We start from the raw sequence: 27,883 nt of genomic DNA, 5'->3' as shown, positions 1-27,883 counted from the left end.
TTGCTGCTGTATTCTGATGTGTGCTTGGTGCATAGTGCCACATCTATAGTGAATGAGTTTTTGTGGAGAAACATACTTTGGAAGGAAAAAACAGGAGGAGGAGTGAGGTGGTACTGTAGAGACTTAAAAAGCTGACTAAGCAGTAAGGAGAGATTGCTCTCATTTGTGATTTTTAACATTTTCCCATCATCCCACAGGTTTTGAGTATTAACAAAAAACTATTTCGACTTTGAAAAAGTAGGTTTTGGTTTTCTTTATTATACCCCTGAGGAGTGACCTTTTTGCCCATGAGACTGTTTGCAGTAGAACATCAGAGGTATCAGAGGGTTAGTGTGGAACTGGTTTATTCTCCCCAAATCACTTTTCATGAATGCCACCAGAAAGCATTTACTGTACTTCATATGTTCAATTACTGTATGATATAAACCCAGAAAGCTTCCAGTACCTCTTGGTTTGCAGTAGGATCTCTGCTCAGGGTCCTCCCATAGCTCAGCTGTGAGTTAGTGCCTGAGAGAGATGCAGGTGCTTTCAGTAGGACTTGGGAACTAACATAGTCATTTTCCCACAGACCAGAGTGAACTCGGAGCAGGAACACTTCCTCATTGTACCTTTTGGGCTTCTTTACAGTGAAGTGACTGCATCCAGCCTGGTAAGAATGTCCTCTTTTGCCCCATGTTTGAACATACTGGTTCTTCAAATGTTTCAAATCCATTCACATACACAATACTCAAGGAGTGGGTGAATCCAGTGAACATATAGAACTGATTAATTCAATTAGAGAACAACCTTTGAGAGAAGTTAGAGGCTCTTTGAACTTCGGTTTTAAACAGTTTATACTTGCCAGGCGTGGTGGTACACGCCTGTGATCCCAGCAACTTGGGAGGCCGAGGCAGGAGGATCGTGAGTTCAAAGCCAGCCTCAGCAGCTTAGTGAAGCCCTAAGCAACTTAGCAAGACCTTGTCTCAAAATAGAAAAAGGGCTTGAGTTGTGGCTCAGTGCTTATGTGTCCCTGGGTTCAATCCCTAGTACAAAAAAAAAAAGTAATTTGAAGTCCTCTTGACATTTAAAATTTTTGCTTATTTCAGGTTAAGATAAACCTACAAGGAGATACCGTGGATCGTGGAAGTACGAACCTTGGAGTGAACCAAGCTGGCTTCACACTGCACTCTGCAATTTATGCTGCTAGGCCAGATGTTAAATGTGTTGTGCACATCCACACCCCTGCAGGGGCTGCGGTGAGTGCTGTCCTGGGGCATCGGGGTCCTGGCAGGGGGTGCTGCACATATCCTGAGTTGCCCCAGCTTATTTCATGATGGGTTCAATAAACCTTATTGGGTTGGAATTAAAAAAAAAAAAAAAAAAAAAAGTGCTACCAAGTTTGCCTTCTCTTTTTTCAGTGGTGGTGCTGGGGATTGGATCCATGGCCTTGCACTTTCTAGGCAAGTGCTCCACCACTGAGCCACTAGTTTGATTTTCTTTAAAGCAGGTTTTTCCTTTTCCTCTTGGGGGATATATTTATAATCTAGTTTTGAAGAACCGGTAATAAATCTGAAAATGTTCTTTTGATTTGATGATTAGAGAGTCATAGAGTGTTGAGGTCTGTGGGGGTGGAGGCTGCTGTGGGCTCAGGGAGAGTGACCCTACAGATGGGCGAGCATGATGCTTGGAACAGCCTGCCAGGCTGCCCTACAGACATTCTGCACAGCCTGGTCATGATGGCAGAAGAAGAAGAGCATTGCAGGCCGAGGCACTGGTGGTACCGCTGTCAGGAGAGCAGGCCTCCAAGCCCAGAGCTTCCAGGAGCCTGCTGGGGCTTCAAAAAGAAAAAGAAGTTCTTGAAATAATTTCCTTGATAAGGAAATTCTTATGAAGGTGGCCACTGAAAGGAATTCTGTGTGGGTTTGTCTTTTTAGATGAACTTTTTGAACTTTTCCTCTGTGTAGCTGTGCTGTACATGTCAGCTGAATCTTTGGACTTGTCATTCTAAAGTCAGTGCTGATGTCTGTAGAAGACCTTGAGAATTAGCATATTCTAAGGCCAGCTTTTGGGAATTTTAGGAAGTGTAAGGGCTATGTAAACACTCAGATTTTCTTTCTTTCAGTCTCAATTTTACATAAATGTAGAGAAATTATACAGTTTCATTGTCCTCAACTCTTGATATATTTGGTTTTATCTAAGTTTCAGGTATTTGTTTCTACTTGCAACTTGACATAAAAAGTATGCCAGGCATGGTGGCTCACCCCTATAATCTTAGTGGCTCAGGAGGCTGAGGCAGGAGGATCAAAGCCAGCTTCAGCAACTTAGCAAGGCCCTGAGCAATAATGAGACCCTGTCTCTAAATAGAATATAAAAAAGACTGGGAATGTGGCTCAGTGGCTAAGCACCCCTTGGAACATCTTCTTTTGAGGAGCCTATGAGGCATTCTTTGTGCTGGACCATGGCTCACTGAATCCTTACTTCTCAGCTTATATAGCACTATAACCAGCAGAAACTCCAGAGATGTGGGTTTTGTCCTGAGTGAGCCTAGAGATGCCATGTATGCGTACGTTCGTGTTTCTTTTCTATTTCTGTGAGGAGAGTGCTTGAAGGTGGGTTGCAGGTTGATGCTGACTTTTCCTTCCCTCGAGATGACTGCTTGTTCTCCAGGTCTCTGCCATGAAGTGTGGCCTCTTGCCCATCTCCCCAGAAGCGCTTTCCCTTGGAGAAGTGGCTTACCATGACTATCATGGCATTCTGGTTGATGAAGAGGAAAAGGTTTTGATTCAGAAAAATCTGGGACCCAGAAGCAAGGTCAGTTGGCATCACACTGGGTCTTCATGGAGGGAAGAAGCCCTCTGTGCTGTGTCGGTCTTGTTGCCTGTCTCCATCCAGCTCCATGCTTCCCCTCAGGTTCTCATTCTCCGGAACCACGGGCTCGTGTCAGTTGGAGAGAGCGTGGAGGAGGCCTTCTATTATATCCATAACCTTGTGGTCGCGTGTGAGATCCAGGTGGGTGGTGGCCATTCACTTGGTGTGCACTTCATTTAGATGTTTGTGGTTTTCCTGAAATTGTTTTAATAATTGTCTTGCAGAAATGAGCCTTTGAGCAATCTTTGCCAAACGTGAGCTCATGAATTTGGAACTTGACCAGGACAGATGCCATTACTGTGGGGACTGGGGAGATAGCTCAGTCGGTAGAGTGCTTGCCTTGTAAGCATAAGGCCCTGTGTTCGATCCCCAGCACCCAAAAAAAAAAAAAGATTACTGTGCTTTTCATTCCCAATTTTTTATATTTCAAATATATAAGTTGTGAGCATTTATGGAGCACTGGTATGTGCCAGGCCCCATGTCGGGCCCTTTGTGTGGGTCACGGGTGTGCTCTTTCACTCTTCCTTACACACTTCATGAGGAAAGGCTGGAGTTGAGAGGTGGGTGTACCCAGTCTCTGCTGCGGCTACTGCACTCTCCCACTGCTCCTGACTTGAGTCTGGGGCTAGTGAGTTTCTAAGTTTTTAGGTTCCTGAACGGTGTTTTGTTTCCTATTTTTCTGCCAAGTTTAAGTGCCCAATATTTTTTTTTGGGGGGGGCGGCGGTGCTGGGAATTGAACCCAGGGCCTTGTGCTTGCGAGGCAAGCACTCTACCAACTGAGCTATCTCCCCAGCCCCTGCCCAATATTTTTGTCAAGCTAGAGAAGAACTTCTGAAAATAGTGTTAGGATGAGTGTATCAATACCTATCCTTTAAAAAAAATTTTTTTTTATTCTTATCATCTTGTGATTTACTTTCTGTTGAAACCTGCATTTCTATGCAAGTATCTGTCATACTTGTCTGGTTCTCTGAGTCTCTCTATGGAACTCAACCCTAGTGCGTGTTTGTTTTGGAAAAGGTTCGAACTCTGGCCAGTGCAGGAGGACCAGACAACTTAGTACTGCTGGATCCTGGGAAGTACAAGGCCAAATCCCGTTCCCCAGGGCCTCCAGCGGGGGAAGGCTCTGCATCACCTCCCAAGTGGCAGATTGGGGAGCAGGAATTTGAAGCCCTCATGCGGATGCTTGATAATCTGGTAAGAATGGTGCCACCACTTGATGAGAAATTTTTCCTGAAAATGCATTGGTGTTTTTATGGCAAGTGAGATGACTATTTTCACATGTATCTGAGTGTCACTCTCAAAACCATGCAGCCGCCTAGGCTTTTTAATGTCTGGGCTAAATCATGATAGGCCACAGTGATATTTTGTTTTCCCAGCTAATCTTGTATTGGACTTGGTGGGGCAGGAGTGCAGGCTGCTGCTGGCCAGTGTCCATAGGCAGGCTAGAGAGACTTGCTAAATAGCCATACGTCTGGGAATTTGACTTACTAATAAGTTTTAGCTGCTTGGGACCTGATTGCTGGTCCTCAGCTCTTTGCTGCCTGTCTAGTTAGTGGGAGACCTAGTGCTACTTACCTCAGGGACACAGTCTAGCCGGGCACAGATGGTGGGGCTTGTAGCACGATGGCCAGGGCAGGACCACACAGCGATTGACTTCACAGCAGGACCTGTCTGTGCTAGGGCCTCAGGGAGGATCTCGTCCTTCTGCAAGGGTTAAGGAGAAAACAGTATGTAGAGGTGGTTCTTGGAAATGACCTCAAAGACGAGGTCGGAACATGACCCACCATGTCAAAAGAAGGTACCCACAGAGAGCCACAGTGCAGCTGAGGACAGCTGTGGGAAGCAGGGACCTAGTTATTCACTTCACTGGATCCAGATTAGAATACTGTCCTAGGGGAGCTGTGGTTCTGGCTCAGTGGTAGGCACTTGCCTAGCATGTGTGAGGCACTGGGTTCCATCCTCAGCATCACATAAAAATAAATACATGTCCATCTACAACTAAAACAGTTTTTAAAAAACATACTGTCCTAAGGTTTATTTGGTGTCTTAAGGACTGGAGTTGATTTTTGTTGTTTTTGGGTTTTTCTCTGAGAAGCTAAGGATCGAACCCAGGACCTTATGCAGGCCAGGTAAATGCTCTACCCCTGAGCCACATCCCAGCATTGTCCTAGAGTTTGCAGCCTCCCAAACACATCAGGGGTAAATGGTGCTGCCATAGGGGACAGCTGCATCAGACCTCTCAGATGGGCTTCGGGAAGGCCCATCTGGTGCCTATGACAGCCAGTGTGATGGATGTGAGGCATTGTCACCTCCAGGTGGGAAGGAGGAGCCTTGAGAGGGGCCTGTGTTCATGTGTTGGCATGGCAGCACGGGGCGAGTGGCGCCATGTTGTAGGCTTTTCCCTTTTTTCTCTTTTGCAGTACTGGGCATTGAACTCCAGGCCTTGTCCTTGTAACACTAGGCAGTTGCTCTACCACTGAGCTGCATCCTTAGCCCTTTTTATTTTGAATTTCGAGCTTTGAACTTGTGATTCTCCTGCCTCAACTGCAGAGTAGCTGGGATTCAGGTGTGCACCACTGCACCTGGCCCAAATTCCAACTTAATAGAAGAAAGTCCTGGCCTTTGGACCAGGTCCATTGAGACCTGAGCTTTAGGAGGCAGGAAGTGTAGGCTTTAAGAAATAAAGATCTGGGAACAAGGATTCCTAGACCTGACTCAGGGTGTGTGGGATGTCCTCATCTTGCTAAGCCTCTTTGTCCTTGTTGCAATATGGGCTGCTAGAAAGAAAGAAAGGGGAGTTTCTTCATGGAAGCGTTGGCCACAGGAGTGGATTCCATCAGCAAGGAAGGGATGACAAAACAGTCTTCCCTGACCTCTCCCTCCTGCATTCATTGACCACCTACTGTGCAGTCTTGAGAAGATTTTAGGTTTTGGCTCAGGAGTTCATGACAGGGACAGGAGCAGGGGCCCTGGGTCCAAATTGGTTAAGGAAAGCAGGAAAAGGAGCCAAAACTAACAAAGCCAGTATAAGAAGCTGTTGGCAAGAGGCGGTGGCCCAGGGTGTTGTCCCTTCAGGAAAGTTGCAGCTAGAGAAACAGTGGCCCACGTGTCTTAAGGTGAGGAGTGTGGCACTGGCCCAGTCAAGGGCTCCTTCTTCCTGGTCAGAACTTTGACCTTCCACCCCTCTTCCACCTAAAAGTTACATGAGGAAGGGGAGAGAGGAGATAAGATTTACTAACCCACCTCATCTAATGCATTTAGTATATTCTGGAAGGTGGAGAGTAAAATCTAAATTAAGCACTAACTCCAATTTAATAGAGGAGGAAGGCTAATAAGTGAAGTGTTCCTTACAGAAAGGGTGTTTTATTTGGTATCTTCAACGTGTGCACATTATTATAAATTTTAATATTGGAATTCTGTGTAGTTTATAAGAAATAAACTGGAAGCCAGAAGTGATGGTGCATGCCTATAATCCCAGCAATTTGGGAGGCTGAGGCAGGAGGATTATAAGTTAGAGACTAGCCTCAGCAATTTAGTGAGGCCCTATGTCAAAATAAAAAGGGATGGGGAATAAGTGCACCTGGCTCAATCCCTAGTACCAAAAAAAAAAAAAAAAAAAAAAAGAAACGAAGTGGACAAGAATCACTGACTGTGATTTGTTTTAATCCAGCAGCTGATCAACTGCATATGATGTCTGCTAATGATGGAGTTAGTTAGAGACTGGTTGGAGATTTCCACACTGTGAGAAATGTCTCATCTTAAACATTTACACTTAGGAGAAATGCTGAATTGTTTCCACAGCAAAATAGAACTTCAGCTGCCTGCCTGCCTGTGTGTGTGTGCGTGCGCGTATGTGTGCTCTGGCTATTGAACACAGGTCCTGGGCACTAAGCATAAGCTCTACTACTGAGCTATATCCCCAGCATCTCCATATTTTTAATTACAAGCCAAGTAGTTGTTCACAGGTCCAAGTATTAGAGAATTCTGTTTTGACAGCATTTAAAGGAAAGAATAAAGGAAAACCAGTGCCCTGTCAGAATAAAATGGTGTTTATGGGTCCTGAGACTGTACCCTAAAGCAGGAGCCTCTGAGACTGGCTGCATGCAGGAGATAGGCGATGGAGCCATGCGTTCCTCCAGACAGTGCTTTTGTGGCTGAGTCGTTCTTTATCACCCCTCAGCAGAGCTGGCTCAGATGCAAACCGCCTGTCCTTGCTTGCCTGTCTGAGGAGCGCCATGAACATAATGACAATGATTCCCCTGTGATGACAGCCACTTTTAGACATGTGTCAAAGCAGGGTGGTAATAAAAATGCCTGAGGAGGGGCAGATCCGGGGGCTGGGGGAGGTTTCCTGACTTGGGGATGATCGTCCTTCCTTCCTGTGGTTCTTTTTTATTTGAAATCGGGTCTCACTGTGTGGTCCAGGCTGACCCTGAGCTCTTGGGCTTGAGCCACCCTCCCGCCTCAGCCTCCTGGTAGCTGGGACCACAGTTGTGCACCACTGCACCTGGTTAGAGTGTCAGCCTTCGAGGTCGCCTGCCTGTCCTCTGCAGCCCTTGGTCCTGGGGAGTGTTGTGACGTGCAGTGAGTGTGTCATTGGATCATTCAGCACACACCTGTCCAGGCGCTGCCAGCTCTGTGCTGTGTGATGGTGCAGCTCTGGTCTTTCACTGCCTCCATGGCCCGGGTTCCAGGCACAGCTCAGACTGGGCCTCATAAGCCTGCAGTCAGGGTGTTGGCCAGGGCTGGCTTCTCATCAGAAGGTGCTGTGGGTTCAGGGAGGGGTGACCCACTTCCAGGGACTGTTTTCTCACAGTGGCAATATTCACGACAGCTTGCTTCTTCAGAGCCACAGGGTGGAACTGCGTGCTCTTCTTCACCTGTTGCAAATGCCAGTGGACAAAGCATGGCAGATGTTGCGTCCGGGCTCGAAGGGCAGGGGCAATCCAGGAGCTGGAGCTGGGGACCATCAAAAAGTGTGTCACTTCCACTAAGTGCTAAGCCCTGTCCACAGCTACTGTCTGGGGGAGACGGCTGGCAGGTGCTCCAGCAGAGGGGATTTAGGGGTGGCAGAGCTGTGGAAGCATAGCTGGGAGTCATATTCAAACATGAAGTAATTTTGCTGAGAACCAGTTGCCATGAGGTTTGTTTGGTCTTATCTAACGGTTATCACAGCATTTAAACTGATTTGCAAGTTCAGAGAGCATTTGTTGATGAGTCTAGTCTGTGCAATCGCCAGCAGCAAGTAAGTCCTATCACCTTTAAAACTGAAGACACTGTGTAACCAGTACCCAGATGAAAACCAATGCTGGCACTGCAGAAGTCCTCAGGTCCCTTTTCAGTCTTGCCCATCCCAGGTGCCCACTGTTCAATCTCTTCAACAAAGATTGCTTTTGCACTTTTGATAAGTGGACCAGATAGCACATCCTTCTCCACTTGACTCCCTGGGTAGTCAGTGTGTGCGTGTTGTCCACGTGGCTGTGTCTGCTGGTAGAGTCTCTCCTCGTCATGGCCCACTGTGTGCATTCCATTTTCTCCATTCTACTTTGCATGGCTCTCTGGGTTGTTGCTGGTTTGCTCTAGTGGGGTGGCGCTGCTGCCAGCATTGGAGGCCTGTCATGGTGAGTGCACGTGTGCCTTCATGGGCCATGTGATTAGGAGTGGGATTGCAGAGCTGCGTGTTCTGCCCACGGACTCTGCAATGGAACCTTGCTCTGAGACCTGGAGTACTGACTGCCTTGTCTTCTCTTTGTACCTAGGGCTACAGAACTGGCTACCCGTATCGATATCCTGCTCTAAGAGAGAAATCTAAAAAGTACAGCGATGTGGAGGTTCCTGCTAGTGTCACAGGTTATTCCTTTGCTAGTGATGGTGACTCGGGCACTTGCTCCCCTCTCAGACACAGTTTTCAGAAGCAGCAGCGAGAGAAGACAAGATGGCTGAACTCTGGCCGGGGTGACGAAGCTTCTGAGGAAGGGCAGAATGGAAGCAGTCCCAAGTCGAAGACTAAGGTGTGGACGAACATTACACACGATCACGTGAAACCCTTGCTGCAGTCTCTCTCGTCCGGTGTCTGCGTGCCAAGCTGTATTACCAACTGCTTGGTCTGTGCCTACCTTACTGTTCATAGTTAGATGATGTAGAGCGAGTTGGGCAGCTGGGGCTTCAGAGGCTTTGGGACCCAGCCCTCTGACCCACATGGACTACGAGCCCCTTCTCGTTAACTTGCTTTTCTTTTGAGCCAAAGCTCACTTTATGCCTTGGCTCAAACCCAAGTAATGCTGTGCTTGAAACTGCTTAAGATACAGTGCACCTCTTCCCTAATTGCGCCTGAGTCTGACCCACTCAGCAAAACCCTGAAGAGCTTCCGTGTGCTAACCTGAGAGTAGGGGCTCTCTCAACTCAGCCCGTCTGTGGTCTCACGCCTCAGCCGCCCCGAGGTTGCCTGGCCCATGCCTCAGGGCTGCAGGCTCTGTGCTTCCCGTCTCTCATGTTTTCTTAAGCAGTTTTCCGGTGGCCTATGGGTCATTCTCTGCTGGCTTGTCCCCCCTCAACACTAGTCCCTGCCCTCTGTCCCAAAGTCCCAAAGCCTCGGAAGGCTGGTGCCAGCTGCCCTCTGCATGGACTGTTGCATGTGAGTAGGCGGCCGTGGTGGTGAGTCTTGGACTCCGGGGGTGCGGCATGACGAGTGCAGCGCAGGCCACCTGCAGGCACCAGCGGCAGATGCTGCCGGGCTGCTCCGCCCCGTGTCCGCGCCGCGCGGGGCTCCTGTCCCCTCAGTAGGTGTCCCTGGGGTCCTGCTGCTGAGAGTACCTTACCCTCCCCTAGGGAAACCTTTGAGTCTGCCCAGCTCCTGCCTTAGGGCAGCAGATGCCCTTTCCAAAGCCCTGGACTGGAGTCCCTCATGGGGCAGCAGACGCGGGGCCAGACCCGACTGCATGCCTAGCTCAGTAGAACTCAGCTCACCTAGGTGTCCCAAGACAGCGGGAAGCAGACCAGCTACGTTTCCCCTTTTAACAGTGCCTTTAAGTTTATTAAAAAAAAAAAAAAAAAAAAAAAAAAAAGGTTTGTCTTCCCCAGGTGGTTCTGGTGTTTTCCTGATATGCAGTTGGCGAGAAGCCACTGTGCTCCTGAGCAGCTGTGTCACGTGGGTGAAGACCCCTGTGTGTTGGCTGGCTCAGAGCATGGGAGCACGTCTCTTCCCCTTCTGTCCTGCCTCCCTTCTTTTCTTTCTCTGTTTCACTTGTTAGAGTGGATATTAAAAACAGAACCCCTCTCTGCTGACACTGGGTGCCCTGTCTGCTGCCTGGCAGGTCTCTCCAGAGCGTACGTGCAGCAGGCAGCAGCAGCAGCTGCGAGCTTTGTAGTGATGGCTTGAAAGTCGGGCTGGGTGTAGCTCCGTGGTGGAGCACCTGCCTGGCACATGCAAGGCCCTGAGTCAATGCCTGCACTGTTAAAAAAAGAAAGAAAAAAGTCACTAGAGGCATTTTAGTCAATGAGTGCTTTGAAGGGGACCTTGCTCAGCTGTTTTTATGTGTTTCCTATTTGCTGGAGTAATACACATTCCACGCAGTGTTCCCAGGTTGGTATATCTTAATTTATAATAACTCATGTTAATTTTTCAAATGTGTTCAAGCTTCTGAGGTGGCTGTTTTAACATTTTGACTAAACATTATTCATAATAAGATGCTGGAGTGGTTTTTATCTGAGAAGGTAACCGTCAGCGAGTGCCCGCAGCTCCATGCCCATTCCACACTCCTTCGCCAGCGGCTAAGCATTTGACAGTTTTGTTGCTTCCTTTAAGGTCGTATGATTTATGGCTATCTTATTGCCTCTCAGATATATTCTGAAAGGCACAGCATTTGCTCTCAAAGATGGCTGGTTTTAGTGTTCAGTGGCTACTCACGCCTCAGGTTAGAACCTGACCGAACGCTCATCTTGTGGGAGGCCTGAGTGGCGATGAGCAGGAGGCGTGGCGCACTGACAGCTAAACAGCCTTTGAGGGCGCGCCGGGCGCTTTCATTTTGTTGGGACCGGTTTGCGACACTCAGAAGTTTGTCGTGTAAAACTTGACGTCATGGTCCTCCCCTCAGGAGCTGCTGCAGCACCTGGCGCTTCCACTCACTTCCACACACAACTCTGGTGGTGCCCCCTCTTTCCACGGTACAGACTCCTGCCCTTCCCCGGGTGGCTGCGTCACATTGCTTCTCATGATCCTGTCATCTCACGCTTCCAGTTGGCTTTGGTGTTGGGGGACTCTCAGGGCGGTGGACCAAGGGCCTCTGAGGGGCCTGCCCCGGCTGGTCATCAGCCTGATTGCCCCAGACCTCTGTGGGCCTTCCCATCGGCTGTGCCTCTGACTCCACCATTCACTGGTTTCTACACAGCCTCGTCTCGCCCCTGTTAGCTCTGCAGAGTGGCCCAGGAAACGTGGTCCTTGGTTCAGCCCTCTGTGAGGTTCAGTGCATGAGCAGATGTGAGATCAGTTGGACAGATGGATGCTGTGGTCTTGCCACTGTTGTCTTAATCCTGACTTCTCAACTGTTCTTGACATTACAGTGGACTAAAGAGGATGGACATAGAACTTCCACCTCTGCTGTCCCTAACCTGTTTGTTCCATTGAACACTAACCCAAAAGAGGTCCAGGAGATGAGGAACAAGGTATGTCCTGCCCTGGGCACTTGGAGGGAACTGGGTGCAGGGTTGGAAGGGATGCTGGCTACTGTGGGGCAGCGGGGTGCTTGCTTCCAGAGAGGAATCTGCTCTCCCACTAGCAAAGTGAAGTCCCTTTTTCATTCTGATGCTTCATTCCACCAACAGTGTGGAGCACGGGCAGCAGGCATTTGGGACCTGGGGAGTGTTGAGGTGATGCTTGGTAAGGAGCAGATCTGGAGTAGAAGCTCCAGAGCCTGAAATAGCAAGAGTGGGTGGCTTTTCTGCCCTTCAGGCTCATTCAGAGGCTTGTGAACTGCACTGGTCAGAATGTGGGCTCCCTCAGTGTTCACAGCGCCCAAGTATTTCCCCAGATTAACAGAGTACAGTGACAGACCTGGGCCCTGCCTGAGCCCTCTGGAATGTCCCTCCATCCTTGCCGACCTACACCTGCTAAGCAGTGTGGGCCAATGTCATTAGGCAGGTGTGCCCAGGGTATCCTGCCATCGTGGACTGGGGAGAGCACAAGAGCAGTTTGGGATAGGGACCCAGGTGCACAGACAACATGACTGGCACCCATAGCATGACCTCTCTCTGCTGCTGATGTGTGATTCTCTTCCTTCCTATCCTCAGATCCGAGAGCAGAACTTACAGGACATTAAGACTGCTGGCCCTCAGTCCCAGGTTTTGTGTGGTGTGGTGATGGACAGAAGCCTCGTCCAGGTGAGAGTTCAGAATGTCTCTCATGTTAGTGGGTGGTGACTCTGTGTCCGTCTGCTCCAGAGTTGTTATTAACTTGGGAGAGAATGGCTTTTATGAGGTGAGTACCCTAGGCAACCAGTTATCTTTGTTACGAATCCTCATGATAAGAAGTAATCCAGCCACTTCCCTTGAGTTCTAGACCGAGCATCAGCATGCTGAGGGCCGTGCCCATCCCTGCAGCCCCTCTCCTCCTAGTGCATGCCTGTGTGAGGGGTGCGTATGGCCCGCTCCGGGGTTAGCAGGGTGCTGTGTAAGTGCTAGAAAAGGAGGGGTTTGATGGACCTTTGTTCTGGTACATACTCATGTCTGCAACAAAGTATTGCTTGGGCTGCGGAGGGTGGGTCCTTGTAAATGTGGTCCACATTTACATGCATTTCTGTAAAATAACTTTACTTAGTGGCACATTGAAGATAATTGTGTAAGTAGTTATCTCAGAATACGAAGATGCCACCTGATGCTTTTGAACCTGACTCTGCAGGGGTAGACAGTGGTTGTTGCATTTTCCGAATTTGGCCAGCGGGTGGTTCTAGTTTCATGTTTGGTGTCTGCACGTACCACTGTGGTTACCGCCACGCTCACTGTCAACTGCTGTCCCTGCTGCATGCTCTTAGCTGGCTTCCCCCGCGCTCAGGGTGGTTGTACGCTAGGCCTGGTGTGCTCTGATGACTCAGTTTACTATTGCAGGATGCACCCCTCTCTGACTGTACGGAAACTATCGAAGGGCTCGAGCTTACAGAGCAGACCTTTAGTCCCGCTAAATCTCTCTCTTTTAGAAAGGTACTCAATGCCCCGTCCTTACCTAACCTGTCAGTCCGCTGTGCTCTTCTCCCTTCCCCTTCCCCACTGCACCCCCCTGCAGACCTTGTCTTTGTTACTGATGTAGCTTGAAAGAGACCTCTAAGTCATGTGTGAGATTTCAGCAGACTCTGTTCTGCCTGCTCTGGTCTTTAATTAAAACAGTGGTGTGAAGCATTTTACCACTATTCAGTTATGCTGAGAAGTGGCCAGTCTGAAGGAGATGGTGTGTTCTCAGGTTCCACGCATGACTGGTTAGTGCATGCTTTTGGGCTCCAGGATTTACCTTTCAGGAGATGCCCACTGCAGGTGGGCTCATCTGGGCTCTGCTGGCAGGTGCAGCTCCCCCAGAGCCCCTCCCCTTGCTTGTTCATCTTTGACCATAGCCATCAGAGGTTATGTCCTTGAAAGATGTCATTTCAGAGGAATGGAATTTTTTTTTTGGGGGGGGGGGACCACATTCCCAGCACTATTTTGTGTTTTATTTAGAAACAGGGTCTCACTGAGTTGCTTAGCACCTTGCTAAGTTGTTGAGTCTGGCTTTGAACTTTCGATCCTCCTACCTCAGCCTCCTGAGCCGCTGGGATTACAGGTGTACACCATTGCACCCGGCTTGGAATTTTTTTTAACTGGGAATAGAACAAGGATGCCAAACTTTATCACCACCCAAGAGGAGTGGGAAATAAAGCAAGACAGTCATCATCAGCCTTCATTGATAAAAATGCACTTATTTTTACCTTTAAAAATACTCGAGATGATTTTTTTTAATATTGCAGGGGAGAAAGACATGAATATTTGAGACCCCACCTTGTGATCTCTGTGTGCATGCATATCTAACCTGTCCGGAGGGTGGATGATCTGTCCTGTTTTGTTGTTCAGGGAGAAGGAAGCCTTTTTTAGGCAGTCAGGGTCCTTGAGTGCAGAATTTGGTGCCCAGGGTGGAAGGTGGCTGACTGTTTTGTTTAGCGTCTTCAGTGTTTGGCCCTCATTCAGAGGACATTTGTAGGGGCTCTCTCTTCCACTGTAAATGTTTTCAGTGAGATGTAAGTTTCACTTACTGGTATTCCAGTTCAGATATAAGCAGGTTTGTACCAAGATGTTGTATTCCTTCTGGAATTCCTGCTCATAACTTGTGAATATTTGTTTTAATTCAGTGGGTCCTGCTTTCCCCTGTTCTTAGAATTTACTTCCAGTTTCCATTCTTGAAGGAATTCTCAGGGAGATAGAGATGGCTTCTTCCCTAGCAGCTTGTTTTTTGTGCTGGCACTTTGGGCCCTGAGCTGCTGTGATATTGTTGGTTAACAGTGCGTCTCAGGTGTGTGTGGAGGTAGGTGTGGCTGGGAGCCCAGGTGGAGCGCCCAATGGAGTGATCTGCGCAGCATCTGGCTCTCAGGTGAAGCAGACTGCAGGCCATCACCCAAGTGAGGTCTCCTTGGCACTGTGGTGATTTTAGTGGATTTGATCTGTTATGTTCGACTCTGAAAGGCAGACAGGCAGGCCAGCTTTGTCACAGGATGTGCGTTTGACTGGTTTGTCATCTTGTTATAGCTGTGCTCTGTCCCAGTGGTGCTCAAACGTGGCATGTCACAGTCACTTGGATGCTTCACAAATAGATGTAGTGTGCCCAGTCTGAAGACTGAGCATGGCCGCCTCTGCTGGCTGGCCCCCGTTGGAGAGATGTCAACTCCCGGTCCCTTGTTTTTTCCTCCAGTGCTGGGGATGGAGCCCAGCGCCTCATGCCTGCTAGACAAGAGTCCTACCACTGAGCGGTGTGCACCCCCAGCTTACACAGGAATTCTCCCTCCAGCTTCTGTGTTTTTTCCTCCCTGTTGCTGAAGTCCATGTTTGTGTTTTGAGCTTTACCCCATCTTGATGATATATATTTCATTTTTATGGCAAAAATGTGCTTTAATCCCATGGATGTCCTCTACTGGAACTGTCACTTTATTCTACTTCTTTTTTTTGTCAACCTCAAAATGCAGACAGTGCTGCTCCCTTAGAGCGGGGTGCTGCTTCAGCAAGGGAAGAGGACTGTGTCCCGACAGCGCCCCTCCCCGGGAGGCCAGCTTGTAGATGCTGCTTCCTGTCTGAGGAAGAGGTGTTTAGGACTTAGGAAGCTGGGGCTTTCTGGAAGAACTTTCTTTTGCCTTTAATTCCTCCCTCACTGGTAATAGCCATTCACACCATGAGAGGTCTCTTTCCCACGGAAGGGGCCAGCAGTTATCATTTCAGAAAGGACCAATACACCCATTTGGAGGCTCTTCCAATGTGAGCTTTTGCACATCCCAATGTGGAACCTGCAATAATGTTGGCCACTTTCTGCATTTTATTGCCAGTGGATTGAATAGCTGGAGCCGAGGTGTGAAGGTCTGTGTTGCGAGCTGTCCAGTCAGGAGAGAGGGACTCCCCTGTGTATGATGTGCACCTCTCTGTGTCTGTGCCCTCCCCTCATGCTGTGGGGTGGGGGTGCAGAGGGCAGTGAGCCCACCTCTTGAACTCGCTGACCCTGTGCTGAGCTCCCAGCATGCGCATGGCCCAGCACTAAGAGCATCCCTTCAGGTCTCCCTGGTCTTCTTTGCCTATGAAGACCTGATGCTCAAAGTGGTTAGGTCGCTAGCCCAGAGTGCAGAGCTTTAGGAGTAGAGCCTTTGTCCTGTCCAAACTGCTCAATCAAGAACACAGTCACTGGGCTTCTGTTTTGCTGGAGTCCTTATTAGGTAACCTGGAGTCAGAGACGGGGAGACGCCAGGCAGCCTGTAGAGGGAGCAGCTCTGCTGCACCTGACTCTCCAGTTTGGCTGCCACACGGTCCAGCTCCCTCGCCATCTCAGGCTTTGCCTTGCTTTTTCCTCAGAGTCAGAGGATCACTGCCTGAGCATCTGTTCACAGCTGGGCTGGACATCAGGTTGGCCCTGGGCTGCAGTATCTGCAGGAGGGGGCCCTGGGTCAGTGGCCTGGCTGCGCCTTGTGGGTCAGCTGTCCCAGTGTGTGAAGGCTCATGCTAGGGAGCCTTCCAGAACTTTGAAAGAGGGCTTTGAAGTCTAGATGGTGGCGGGTGCTTGGTATCTGAACAGTCGATGGCAGTGAGTTTGGTGGATCTGTCGGCCTTGGGTTGTCTTCCCATTTGGCTGGCAGTTGCCTTCTGCCTATGGAGCATCTGAAACCGTCACGATGTTTGGCAACCAAGCAGACCCCTCCTGCCAGTAGTGAAACTGAGGCTGTAGACAGGCTCTGTCTTGGCCAGAGCTGACGAATGGTGGACAAGGATTTATTTTGCTGTCTTGATGTTGTAGGGTTGCTTCTAAATGAAAAGCCATCACCTCAGGTCAGCAGGAGGCTCCCCTGCCCGTGAGCCTCCAGGCTCTGCAGCAGAGCCGCCTCTCCAGCAGGCCCTTCTCCCTGGGGTTCTGTCACGGGTAGCCGTGGAGTGTCCAGGGTACCCTGGGCAGTACCACTCCGTCCAGACCCACCAGACTCCCTGGCCATACCTCCAGGACATTGCCTGTGTGGTGCCCCTTATGGAGGTGCTTGCCAAGGGCATTGAGGCTCTAGGCCTGGCAACACATGGTTCAGACTTCTCCCGTTTTCACTTGTTTTTGGAAACTGGCGCTAAGTGACGTGCCTGTGTATGAGTTCTTGTCGACATTCTCAGAATGAGCCTCGAGCGTTTGGGAGCCACTTTCCTCCTCCTCCCCACCCCAGCCAGGCTGAGCCGTGGGGCACAGAGCAGTGCGGGGCTGCCCGCTGGCCCTTTCCCTTGGGCGGTGTCCTGGTGTTGCCCTCTGTGGCTCTGCCTCCTCCTCTTTGGATGTGGCTAGAAGCGGCCCTTTTGCTTTGCTTTTTTTATACAGATGCTCATAGTTTTCCAGATTCCTCAGGCATACCCTGGTGTTGAGGGGCGTTTTGTTTTGGGATGTGTTTGGGAGCTGGTTGTAAACCGTGTACTTACCTGTGCTCCCACATTACCTGGAGTGCTGGCGCTGGGGACATTTTCTGAAGTCGTGTGGGAAGGGAACCCCCGTTGTGATCGGCACAGAGAGGCCCTTTTTCTGTTCTAGTGGGCAGGGGGCAGGTGGTCCCTGCTCTTGGGTCTGCGCTTGGTGCCTTTGCTTTTGAACCTGAAGGACTGTGGTCGGGCTGCTTTTCTGTGGTTTGTTCTGTAACATTGAACCCCATTTCCACATCTTCTGCCCCTGAAGGCTATGCTCAGTCTAGGCCATGGGCCCTTGGCGGTGCAGTCCTGGGGCATCTGTCTGCTCCTGGAAAGCCTCCCTGCCCTGCCTGCAGCCTGCCTGGGAGGAGGGAGTGCCCCTTGGCCAGGCTTCTGCAGACCATGCCCCTTCTGTCCACAGGGGGAGCTGGTGACGGCCTCCAAGGCCATCATTGAGAAGGAGTACCAGCCCCACGTCATCGTGAGCACCACGGGCCCCAACCCCTTCAACACACTCACCGACCGCGAGCTGGAGGAGTACCGCAGGGAGGTGGAGCGGAAGCAGAAGGGCCCTGAAGGTGAGTGAGGAGCAGCAGCCTGAGGCTTGCAAATGGGGCATCCTGTGCGTGCAGCACAGCCTGTGTGCTATTCAGGCCTGCACGCTTATCCGTATGCATTTCCAAGGAATCGAGAAGTTCAACACACGTGGGAATGGTGCTGCTGAAGGGGTGACGTCCGAGAGCTCTGTGCCCCTGTGGCTTCTGTGCGCCCGCCCAAAGGAGGCTGTGCCTGGGGTGCCTTGCTCAAGAGCTGCCCTGGCGGCTGTGGGAGGCGCCCTCCGCAGCCCTCGGGCCCGCTGTGCTGTGCAGAGAGCTCTCGGGTGTGAGGACCTAAGCCATTCTTCTGATGAATTTCCATCTGTGTGGAGGGATGAGAACGTCCACAGATGAGAAAATCCACTAGTTTGTGGGAGGGCCTGCCTGAGAGTTCACGACATCTAGCTTTTTGTAAACACAGTGATTTGGCTTTGCTGAGAAGAGGCCTCCTCTGCTTCGTGGGAATCGTTAACGCTAATTATTACTAAGTGCCAGCTTCCTGCTAAGTGTTGTGCAAGTAGACATCCTGTCTCATTCTGGAAGTGACCCTGAGAGGTGGCCCTGTTCCTTCAACTGGAGCAAGAGTTCTGGGCAGAGACGGCAGGCAGCTCTGCAGGAACACGGTTGCTCTGCTCATGCTTACAACAGTTGCTCTGTGACTTGGGGTTGCTGACATTATTTTCTTCATGAACCCCGAGGATTTCCCCATACAGGGGTGATCACAGGCCATGAGTAGCCTGTTGACTGCCCTGGCGCTTTCAAGGCATGCCAAGGAGGGGCCACGTGCTGGCCTAGCCTTTTTCTCTTGGTAACTTACTGAGAAAGGTAGCCATGATTTTGTGAATGATGATCGGACAGTTCTGTAACAAATGAAAATAAATGGAACTGAGCATCAGAGCCTCAGGGAGCGGGTGTTTGCAAACTACAGGTTTTGAAAAGTGGAACCAGAAATTTTGAGAACAAAGAGTAGGGCTTGCAGAGTGCCGGAGCAGGCTGGAACTCAGGCTGCCAGAGGCCAGCACCTCTTCTCCATTAAGGCTCTGGTGCTGCAGGAAGGAGACATGCAGACCTTTGGTTTCTGGAAAGTGGTGGTGCCCTCAGCTGGGAGGCAGTTCGCTTGGTAGAGTGGAGTCTGAGGTCAGAGAGCGAAAGAGAAGATCTGAAGAACTGGGCTATATTGACTATATTTTTCCTAAATGAGGAACAGGCTGGGGAGTTTCTGAACCCAGCCAGGGTCCTAGTTCCTGCATTTTCCCTCTGATACTTATCAGTGGATTTTCCTTTAGGGGGAAAAAAAAAATCATTGCAGTTATCAGGTTTACTTTATTGATAGAAAATGTTCTGCATAAGAAATTAAGACCAAAGTAGTGCCAGCATGGCATGCTGGGGGGTGGCGAGTGGGGCAAGGACACGGAGCTGCTGGCCACTTGCTCTGCAGAAGATAGGCGGGTCTAGCTTTTCAGTCTGTTGCAAGGACCCTGGCACATCTTCTTGGGAATAAGAATAGTAGAATTAACTTTGTACCCAAAATTGGTTAAATGTTCAGAACTTCAAATAACCCCCCACTTGTACTCAGCCCCTTAATCCTTTTCTAAAGGCTATAGGGAAGAGGGTGAAGGCATGAAGCCACGCTGTCTGTTTCAGAACACGCTGCCCGGGAAGCCCAGCATGACCTCGGAGGCAGCCTGAGGGCAGGAGGGCTGACTGAGTCTGCTGCTTAAGAGACTGAGTTAGCCACCTTTGCCTCACTGTGGCCAAGTACCTGATGCATAAATAACTCAAAAGGAGGGAGGGTTTACGTGGGCCTGTGGTTCCAGAGGTTTCAGTCCACGGTTGGCAGGCTACCTTGCTTTGGGCCTGCGGTGAAGCAGACATGACAGGGAGGGCCTGGTGGGGCAAAGCTCCTGACCTCGTGGTGGCAGAGAAGAGAGAGACAAAGGAGCCAGGTCCCAATATCCCTTCAAGGGCATGCCCCACAGTGACCCGCTTCCTCCAAGCAGGTCCCCCTCCTGAAGGCTTCCCCACCTTCCTGTGGTGCCATTAGCCAGGGACCAGACTGGCAACGTATGAATTTTTGTGGGACAACTGTAAGCTCCAAACCATAATGGGGGCTGAGGGTCCTGGGGTCTCAAGCTCCATGTGCATGTCCTTGCTTTGTGTATACCTGCAGACAATCTGGATGAGGCAAGAGAGCAGAAGGAAGAGAGCCCTCCAGACCAGTCAGCTGTGCCCCACACTCCCCCCAGCACCCCTGTCAAGCTTGAAGAAGGTGAGCTCTGGGCGGAGGCAGGGGTGTAGCGGCCCTGATGTGGGAGGGTGCATGCCTGTGTGCGCTGGCACCTGGTTGTGGCAGTAGTTCTGTTAATGTGAATAAAGAAGTGTGCATCTGCATTGAAACCAGGGCCTTACACAGCTCTAGGAGTCCCAGGCCTGTCCTCCATCTGTCCTGTACTGGGTAACTTGAGGCAAAACAGAGCGCAGCCATTATGATTGTGGGAGGGCAACTTCAGGGGTGGGACCCACCAGAGTTATAGTGCCAGCTTTGCCCGTTGCTTGCCTACTTACCATCCTTTGTCACGTTGAGAGGGCACCTGAGTGCCTTCCGTCGTTGGGCTGCAGTATGCTTGACCTGCTGCGCCAGGCAGGCACAGGGAGGCTGTGTGCAACCGTTGCCTCTCAGACCACCGCACGTCCGTGGTGTGTGTTCTGACATGTCTGTCCCTCAGTCTTGTACATCCGTGTCTCCCGTGAAGCCTGTGGCTCCCCTCCCCGTTCTGTGCCCTACAAGAGTGGCTCGGCCTTTCTTGTGTAACCCGGTGGCTGTGACTGAGTGCATAGACTCTCTCCTGTGCTTCTCTCTCTCGCGGCCGCCTTACAACAGGAGCTGGATGTGCTAAAGAGTACCTGCTGCCCTAGTAAGTACTGCCTGTGCCCGCGCGCCACTCACACCAGTGCTCTGCTTTGCCTCATTCTCCTGCTTCTTTGTTGTTTAAGTTTTGTTTTCTGTTTGTTCAAAACAAAAACCAAGGCCCTCTTTTTGTACCCAGCCCTTCCATGTCCTCCCTGTGAGTCAGTTACCTGAGCACTGTGCAGGGACAGTGGCCTGCATGGATGGTGGGATGGCCTCCCTGGGGACCCCACACACTGCACAGTGATGCTCAGAGCAGTTGGATCTGAGTGGAGTTTTTAAGTTCATTCTCTGAGAATCTCTTGATTGTTGGTCGGGTCAGATGTAAATGCAGACAAGGTTCCACCAGGTGGCTTCTTCCACCAGGTGCATGGAGTCCTGTTTATTTGGGCCTGTTTAAACTGGGATTGGTAATTTGAAGTGGGTTGAAGAGGGATATTAGTACTTTTTAAGAAATGTGACATTTGTCAAATGATGGACAGTCTGAGCGTATGCTGGGACCTCCATCTTGGATGTTAGCTGCTGTGAGCTTGGCAGAGGAAGCCCTAGTCCCTCGGGGTGGGGAGTGCCTGCACCCCCAGCCCTTCCTCCTGCTGAGTGTGGCATGGAGTGAGGACAGAGGGCAGCTAGGAGGGTGGCCTCTGGGGCACCCCCTGCTCCCTAAGCTACCTAAGCAGGGTCAGTCCCTCCAGCCACGCTTAGCTCCCTGTCCTGAGATGTGGCTTGATTTTTAAGTACTAAATGGTTTGGTGTTGCCTAACATGTGGTCCTTTGTAGACTATTTAGAAACCTACCACACTGGTGTCCCTGGGGTGGGTGTAGGAACATAGGTAGGTGGGAACCAGCCCCATGCTTTCTGGAGACAGGTGATGTTTTTGCTCTTTTCTGTTGACCAGTTTGGATTGTGAAGATGGCTTGATTTTTTTTTTTTTTTTTTGTTTGTTTTTACAGTTTGCCTAATAGTTCATTTCTTTTGGCTCTCCAGCCTAAATGGTTTCGTTTTGTTGGAGGTGCATGCTCACGGGGTCTGGGAGTTAGTTCATGGTTCTCTCCTGGCCCTGGGGGAAGACCAGGTGTTGTGGAACCAAATCTAGGCTTGATTTCAGACCTGCCAACACACTGGTGGCGCTTCGCCAGGCTTGCCCGCTGTGCCTGCCCTCAGTGTGCTCCCCATGGGAAGGCACTAGAGGTCCCTGCAGACAGGCCTTTCCTAACTTTAGCTGCACCTAGCTAAGCTAGAGATCTAGTTAGAGCTGCTTGTCTTGGAAAATGCATAGAATCCCTGAGTGGCAGCTCCCCCTGCTGGCACTCAAGCTTCGGGTGACCAGACAGGAGCCCTAAAGCCCTCCTCCCACCCCTGCCCGCCAGACCTCCAGCAGGAGCCTGCTTCCGGAGACGACAGTGATGCCGCCACCTTCAAGCCGACTCTCCCTGACCTGTCCCCTGACGAGCCTTCAGAAGCACTTGGCTTCTCAGCTGTAGAGGAGGAGGAAGCCCAGGGCCCCCCAAGTCCCACCCCAGCCCCCACTGCTGACCCTGAGCCAGCCTCAGCCCCAGTGGCTGAGGAGGCAGTCCCCCCAGTTGCCGAGGAGGGGTCTACTGTGGATCCTGGCAGCGACGGGTCTCCAGGCAAGTCCCCATCTAAGAAGAAGAAGAAGTTCCGTACCCCTTCCTTCTTGAAGAAGAGCAAGAAGAGGAGCGACTCCTGAAGGCCCGCCCTGCGGTGTCACGCCTGCAGTGGCCCTGGCTCTGCCAGAGCCCTGACTGTCTCTGTGTTCTGTCCTCCTGTGTAATGGAATGCAAAAAGCCAAGCCCTCCACATAGCTAGGCCCTCCCGCGTGTGCCAGCCCCATGCAGACCGGTGCTAACCGTGTGTGCTCAGCATTCCCCACAGGGCTCACTGCCTGAGTTCTGGGGGAGGCGGGCCTCTAAGTCATGGTCCTGGCTGGAAGGTACCAGAGGCTTCTGCCAGCTCTGGCACTGCCCCCCTGGGCCTTGACCTTGCACCATCCTTCCTATTGTGAAATAACTCTGCTCGGCTTCTTCTTCCCCCCAAGGTGTCTCAGGTGACTGAATCAGACTCATGGCTTGGCTCAGTGACCTCCCTCCTTCCTGTACACGGCCGTGGTGCTACGGAAACACTTGCATGCCCGCCCTGTGGCCCAGGGCACCACGGCTGCTTTGAAGAGGTGGATTTGGGCCTGATGCTGTGCATGGTCTGACAGACCACCCTCCACCACAACCAGATTCAGGGGTTCACTGTTGATCTTATTCACTGGGGTCTCTGGATTCCTGTCATAGGGAAGGGAATGCCAGGAGGAAGAGAGTCCTTTCTAGAATTTTCCTTGGCAGGTTTGCAGTCTAGCTTCCCTTTTGACTAAATGTGAACAGACCAGTTCTTTAGTTTCTTTTAGAGCCTGTGGCAGACTACAGCAGAGCACTGTGTGCCTGTCGGGGGCGGGAGGGTTCAGAACCGATGGGCAATCTGTTCCCACCTTAGGTCAGCCTGGAAAATGCCCTGGTTCTGACGGAAGTGAACTCGAAGATGCAAGTCGGTCTCAGCGGCCCACCTAATCTCTAACCTCTGGCATATCTTCTCTTTTGCTGTGAATTTTCACTTAACTTACATCCCTGGAAAAGGGCTTGAGGCTGCTCAGTGGGAGCCAGTGGGTGGCCATATGTTGTCCTCAAAGGTGGCTTGTGCCAGGAGCTGCTGGCAGCAGTGGGGCTGTGTCTTCAGCACGGAGGGCTGAATGCCCACGATCCCACCGACACCGTGCCTGAGGGACCCGAGCTGGCAGCAGGGTGACCCAGGTCCTGCTGCCAAGGTGGCATGAAGTTCCTCACCTTCGTCCTGGACTCTGCCTTCTGTCCCTGCCCCCTCTCCTGCCCCACGTACGCAGTGACCTTCAGTTTTCACTTTTGTAGTCTGATTCTTTGTATCACAACATGAAATGTAGTTGCCTACATGAGGCAGACTGCAGATAGCCTGTGCGTCCTTTCCTCATTGTAACGTTTTACTCACAAATAAAACTCTTTAAGCAGTTTCTTTGTGTAAATTTGGGAAGCAATTTTATATTTTAGTGTCTTTCTTCCCTTAATGTAGGATTTCCAAAAGTCTCACCCATGTTCCACAGCAGGAACTCACCCCTATGCTTTTGTTGGTTGGTTTGTTTGAGATAGGGGCCTTGCTTGCCCAGGCCACTCTCTCAACTCATGGGCTTAGTGAATCCTTCTGCCTCAGTCTCCCCAGCAGTTTGGGTTACAAACCTCGCCTCTGCACCCAGCATCAGTATTTACTTCCAGTTGTGGACTGGGAAGGCCCTTCTAACTTAGTGCCCCTGCTGGGACTCCAAAGGTGGCATTTGGGAGCTGCTGGACAGGGCCCTGAGCATGTATGCCTGTCCTCACACTCTGTCTCCCAAATGTGAGTAGACTAAGTCTCTGGTTCAGGAACAGCAGTGTGGCCATATCTCATGGGGCGGGGTCTGGAATAGTGACAGCTTAAGGCTCCGCCTCCTGTCACCAGCAGGACTGACCCCAGTCTGGGATGGTGGGTCTCTGTCCCACTCCCCCAGCCCATGCCAAGGAGCAGAAGTAGACTGTGGGTCCCTGTGTTCTTCTTGGTTCTAGTTAAGAGACATTCAGCTGCAGCCACCTCTCCAGGTTTTGGCTGGTGGCCCAGAACTGTGTCCTAGAGAAAGGCACGTGGTGGAAAAGAGCTGCTTTATTGGTCATTAAGAAACCTGGGCAGTGGCCCATGCCACTAATGAGAATAACGAACAAAAACCTGGATGTTCTTGGAGTTGCCGACCCTACTTGGGCCTGTGGAGTGAGAAGGCGGCGAGGCTGCCCAGGCTGGCCCTGCCCCAGAGGGAAGAGTGGGCCCTGTGGCTCGGCTACTCGACCTTGAGGGTGGGTGCCGTATGCCTCAGCCTCCGCAGGAGAAGGTAGGGGAGCAGGAAGAGCCCTGAGCACACGGTGAAGCAGGCCTGGGCCCCGGCCAGCCAGTACACTGCGGAGAGTCAGCCCGTGAGTGGGGAGGCAAGAGCAGCACCTGGGGGCTGAGGGGTCCCACAGCTCTTACCTGAGGCAGCCACCATGGGCCCCACCGCCCTGGCCAGGGCACCGAGGCTCCGCAGAGTGCCCATGACAGTGCCCTTCTGCCCTGGAGAGCCTGTGGGGAAAGACCTCATCAGGGGCCTGCCAGCCACCTCCCACCTTGGAGGCCTTGGCTGTGGAAGGACTTACCATAGCTGGCAACCATGGAGGACAAGCATGGCACCACAACAGCAGCAGCTGGGGGGACATTGGGGAGGCACGTGTGAGCCCCGAGGAGAGTGACAGGGCTCCCCCTCCAGCCCTGCAGGGCCCACTCACCAAAGGAGTACAGCAGCAGCCCTAGGCCCAGCACAGGCAGTGAGTGCCCCCAGCCAATGAGGAGGAAGGCTGGCACCAGCAGCAGCAGGGCCTGCAGTGGTCACATGGCTTTAAGACCAGCCCTGCTGCCCACCCACAGGGCCCAGGGTACCACCGGCCACCCACTGCGAAGGAGGCCCCTACCCGCTTGACAGCTGCCACTTCCCCGCCAGGGCCGATCCGCCGAGCATAGGTGCCCTGGATGGTGGCCATGGTGAGGCCGATGAAGAAAAACATCTTGCCCTGCTGCAGACTGGGAGGCAGAGGATGAGCGCCCAGCCCTCGGCCACAGAGGGCCTGGGGTGGGTGGGGTGGAGGGCAACACAGGCTTCGTGGGCGGGAGCTGAAGGAGGGCATCCTCAGATGGGCACCCACCTGCTAAACTGGAAGCGCTGGTGGGCCAGGAAGCTCAGCGTGTACTCCAGACCCGAGAACAGGAAGAGGTAGAGGAAGTAGACCAGGCCCAGGCGGCGCAGGCTGCCAAGCTCTGCAGGGCAGCAGGGGGCGCAGGTGGGCCTCGGAGCAGGCAAGGCAGCCAAGGGCTGGAAAGCCCTGGTATAAAGGGCAGGCTCCTTACTGTCTCCGGCAGGTGGGTCCTGGCCACGGGCAACAGCTGCAAAGCGGAGGAGGGCCAAGGGGCTGAGCAGGTCAGCAGCAGCTTGGAAGCCGAGGGTGATGGAGGCTGCCTGTGGGGGAGTTGGAGAGGCCTGCCAGCCGAAGGAAGAGCGCGGCAGGAGCACACCAAAGAGGGCAGCGCAGCCCCTCTGGCCACACGCAGTGGCACACACCGGGGACACCCCACAGGACCCAGCCTCCAGCCCTACCCGCTTCTCTGGGGGCAGTGTCTCTGGCAGGAAGCAGAAGATGAAGAGCAGGTTGGAGACTGCGAAGAGCAGGCTGAACCAGGGTGCCATCTCCACAGACAGGGTGGCACCGAGCATGGGACCCAGTGTGAAGGCCAAGGAGAAGGCCACTCCGATCACCGCCTGGGGAGGCCAGCAGAGCTGGGCAGAGAGGCCGAGGCCCGGGCCCGGGCCCAGGCCTCCCCGCCCAGGCCTGTGCACTCACCATGCCTTGGCTGCGGGCCGGAGCTGAGCCCAGGTCGGCAACGATGGCGGTGGAGAGGCTAACGTTCCCCTTGCTGATGCCCCCAATCACCCTGGAGGCCAGAAAGGCCGCGAAGCTCCGGGACGCCGCCCACACGGCATAGGAGGCGACCAGACCCGCCTAGCAGGGCAGCGGCAGTCACTTGAGGCCAGGAGGGGCCCGGCCTGGCGAGCAAGCCGAGGCCGCGCCGGGCCTCTCCGCCCGCGCCCCGCCAACCCGCCGCGCGGCCCGCGGAGACGCGTACCAGGGACAGCAGCATCAGCGGGCGCCTGCCCAGGCAATCGGAGGCGGCCCCGCCGAGCGGCGCCGACAGGAACTGCAGGCAGGAGAAGGCCGAGCCGACCAGGCCTGCGGGAAGGGCCGCTCGTCAGCCCGGGCGCCGCCAGCCCGCGCCCGGGGCCCGCCGGCCGCGCGCCTACCTCCGAACAGCACGCTGTGGTACCTCTTCTCCGCCGGCATCCCGATGGCCGCGGCGAACCAGTCCACGCCGCGCTGCCACGAGCCGTAGAGCGGGTCCTGGGGGCGGGAGCCAGAGGTGGGCGGGCGGGCGCGCGCGGGCCGGGGCCGGGGCCGGGGCCGGCGCGGGCTGCGGGCGGGGGGCTCACGTGCGCGCGGCCGTGGCTCTCCAGCAGCCCGGGCAGCAGCGGCAGCAGCAGCGTGAAGGCCAGGAGGTCCAGCAGCAGGCCGAGGAAGAGCACGGCCACCACGCGGCGCTCGGGCGCGGGCCGCCGGCGGATGGGCGGGCGCGGGGTGCAGCCGGCATCTGCCCCCCACCCCATGGCGCCCCGGGCCCTGCCCAGACCTCCGGGGGCCGCAGCGCGGACCGCCGAGGAAGAGGAGCGCGCGGCGACCGCTCCCCGGAAGCGCCCGGCCCCACCCCTTCCGGCGGCGCGTGCGCGACTCGGGCAGCGGCCCCGGGCGACTCGCTGGCGCCTGCGGAGGCCAGGCGTCCTCTTGCACCGCGCAGCCGGGCCTCGACGGGACTGCAGCACCCGCTTGGTCCCGCAGGCCGCCCGTGGGCCAGCGCGCCCTCCCGGCTTCAGTCGTGCGCCTGGCCGGCCCCCCGGAAGGATCCTAGGCAAAGCCAGGTAAGACGCGTGCCTGTGGTCCAACTGGCCTGCGCCTCCCGGGGCCTCCTTCCAGCCTGCCGGCCCACGGAGTTCTTGACAGTTTTGGCTTGAGCCCGACATGCCACCCGGGGCACTGTCCTCCTGTGTGCCCTCCACCCTGAGCCCCAGACTTGCTAGTCCAGCTGTGGCCTTGACACTACCCCTTGGTCACCTCGGAGGCACTCAACAAGTGTTCACTCGGGGTCACATCCAAAGTCAAGCTCCGGTCCATCCCTAGCCTTTTCGGTGAGATGTCACGCTGCATTAGAGAAATCAAGGCAACGCCGACCCATCTGGACACAGTAATCCAGTCTGTGTTCAGTCACGTACAGCTCAACAGGACGCACGTGGAGAAAGGTGCAGCTAGGCAGTGTTGTGCAGACATCACAGAAAGAGTGTCTTCAGTTAGGACACTACTACAGTACTAGGCAGTATCACCTTATGGGACCACCATCCTAAGCCGAAATGTAGCCAGGCACGGTGAGTGTTACAAGCCTGTCACCCCAGGCTAAGCAGGAGAGAAAGTGCAGTCCAGGGCTGGAGCTGTGGCTCAGTGTTAGAGTGCTTGCCTAGCATGAGGCCCTGGGTTCAATTCTCAGCACCACATATAAATAAAATAAAGATCCACTGACAACTTAAAAAAAAAAAAAAAAAAAAAAAAAAAAAAGTGCAGTCCAGCCCCAGCAACTTTGCAAGGCACTGTCTCAAATAAAAAGGGCTGGGGTGTAGCTCAGTGCCTCTGGGTTCAACCCACAGA

At 52.9% G+C, this 27,883-nt stretch overlaps 2 protein-coding genes across 14 annotated transcripts in view; one reads left to right on the top strand and one right to left on the bottom strand.

The window, feature by feature from the left end:
* ADD1 (adducin 1) overlaps positions 1-23,538 on the top strand; it is a gene marked incomplete at its 3' end in the record, with an annotated part of 69,146 nt that extends 45,608 nt beyond the window's left edge. For 2 of the 9 annotated variants that reach the window (XM_079154400.1, XM_079154401.1), the window contains exons 5-16: positions 569-649; positions 1,086-1,235; positions 2,647-2,790; positions 2,890-2,988; positions 3,866-4,042; positions 8,608-8,952; positions 11,408-11,509; positions 12,134-12,223; positions 12,947-13,039; positions 17,409-17,565; positions 19,754-19,852; positions 21,860-23,538. In XM_079154400.1, the coding sequence (XP_079010526.1) occupies positions 569-649; positions 1,086-1,235; positions 2,647-2,790; positions 2,890-2,988; positions 3,866-4,042; positions 8,608-8,952; positions 11,408-11,509; positions 12,134-12,223; positions 12,947-13,039; positions 17,409-17,565; positions 19,754-19,852; positions 21,860-22,200 (1,878 nt within the window). Of the gene's footprint in view, positions 1-568; positions 650-1,085; positions 1,236-2,646; positions 2,791-2,889; positions 2,989-3,865; positions 4,043-8,607; positions 8,953-11,407; positions 11,510-12,133; positions 12,224-12,946; positions 13,040-17,408; positions 17,566-19,753; positions 19,853-20,464; positions 20,500-21,859 lie in introns of those variants that run through there. The other 7 variants (XM_079154405.1, XM_079154403.1, XM_079154407.1 and 4 more) reach the window with 7 other exon arrangements.
* A 662-nt stretch (positions 23,539-24,200) lies between these two features.
* On the bottom strand, positions 24,201-26,980 carry MFSD10 (major facilitator superfamily domain containing 10). Of its 5 annotated transcripts, none has more exons than XM_079154484.1 (12): positions 26,623-26,965; positions 26,437-26,533; positions 26,262-26,365; positions 25,979-26,137; positions 25,735-25,896; positions 25,488-25,596; positions 25,282-25,397; positions 25,055-25,207; positions 24,872-24,962; positions 24,743-24,790; positions 24,579-24,668; positions 24,201-24,506 (listed from the first exon to the last, which is right to left on the bottom strand). In XM_079154484.1, the coding sequence occupies exons 1-12, from the start codon at positions 26,794-26,796 to the stop codon at positions 24,391-24,393; spliced, it is 1,419 nt and encodes a 472-aa protein (XP_079010610.1). In that variant the 5' UTR covers positions 26,797-26,965; the 3' UTR covers positions 24,201-24,390. The 5 variants fall into 5 exon arrangements, with proteins under 5 accessions (XP_079010610.1, XP_079010607.1, XP_079010609.1 ...); XM_079154481.1 differs by having other exon boundaries at positions 25,055-25,163; positions 25,286-25,397; positions 26,623-26,956; XM_079154483.1 differs by lacking the exon at positions 25,735-25,896 and having other exon boundaries at positions 25,055-25,163; positions 25,286-25,397; positions 26,623-26,975.
* Between the last annotated feature and the right edge of the window lie 903 nt (positions 26,981-27,883).

Source organism: Sciurus vulgaris, assembly GCF_902686455.1.
Source record: "Sciurus vulgaris genome assembly, chromosome: 9".
In the NCBI taxonomy this organism is placed as follows: Eukaryota; Metazoa; Chordata; class Mammalia; order Rodentia; family Sciuridae; genus Sciurus; species Sciurus vulgaris.
The sequence above is the reverse complement of the archived record's forward strand: the minus strand, read 5'-3'. Positions and strand labels throughout refer to the sequence as shown.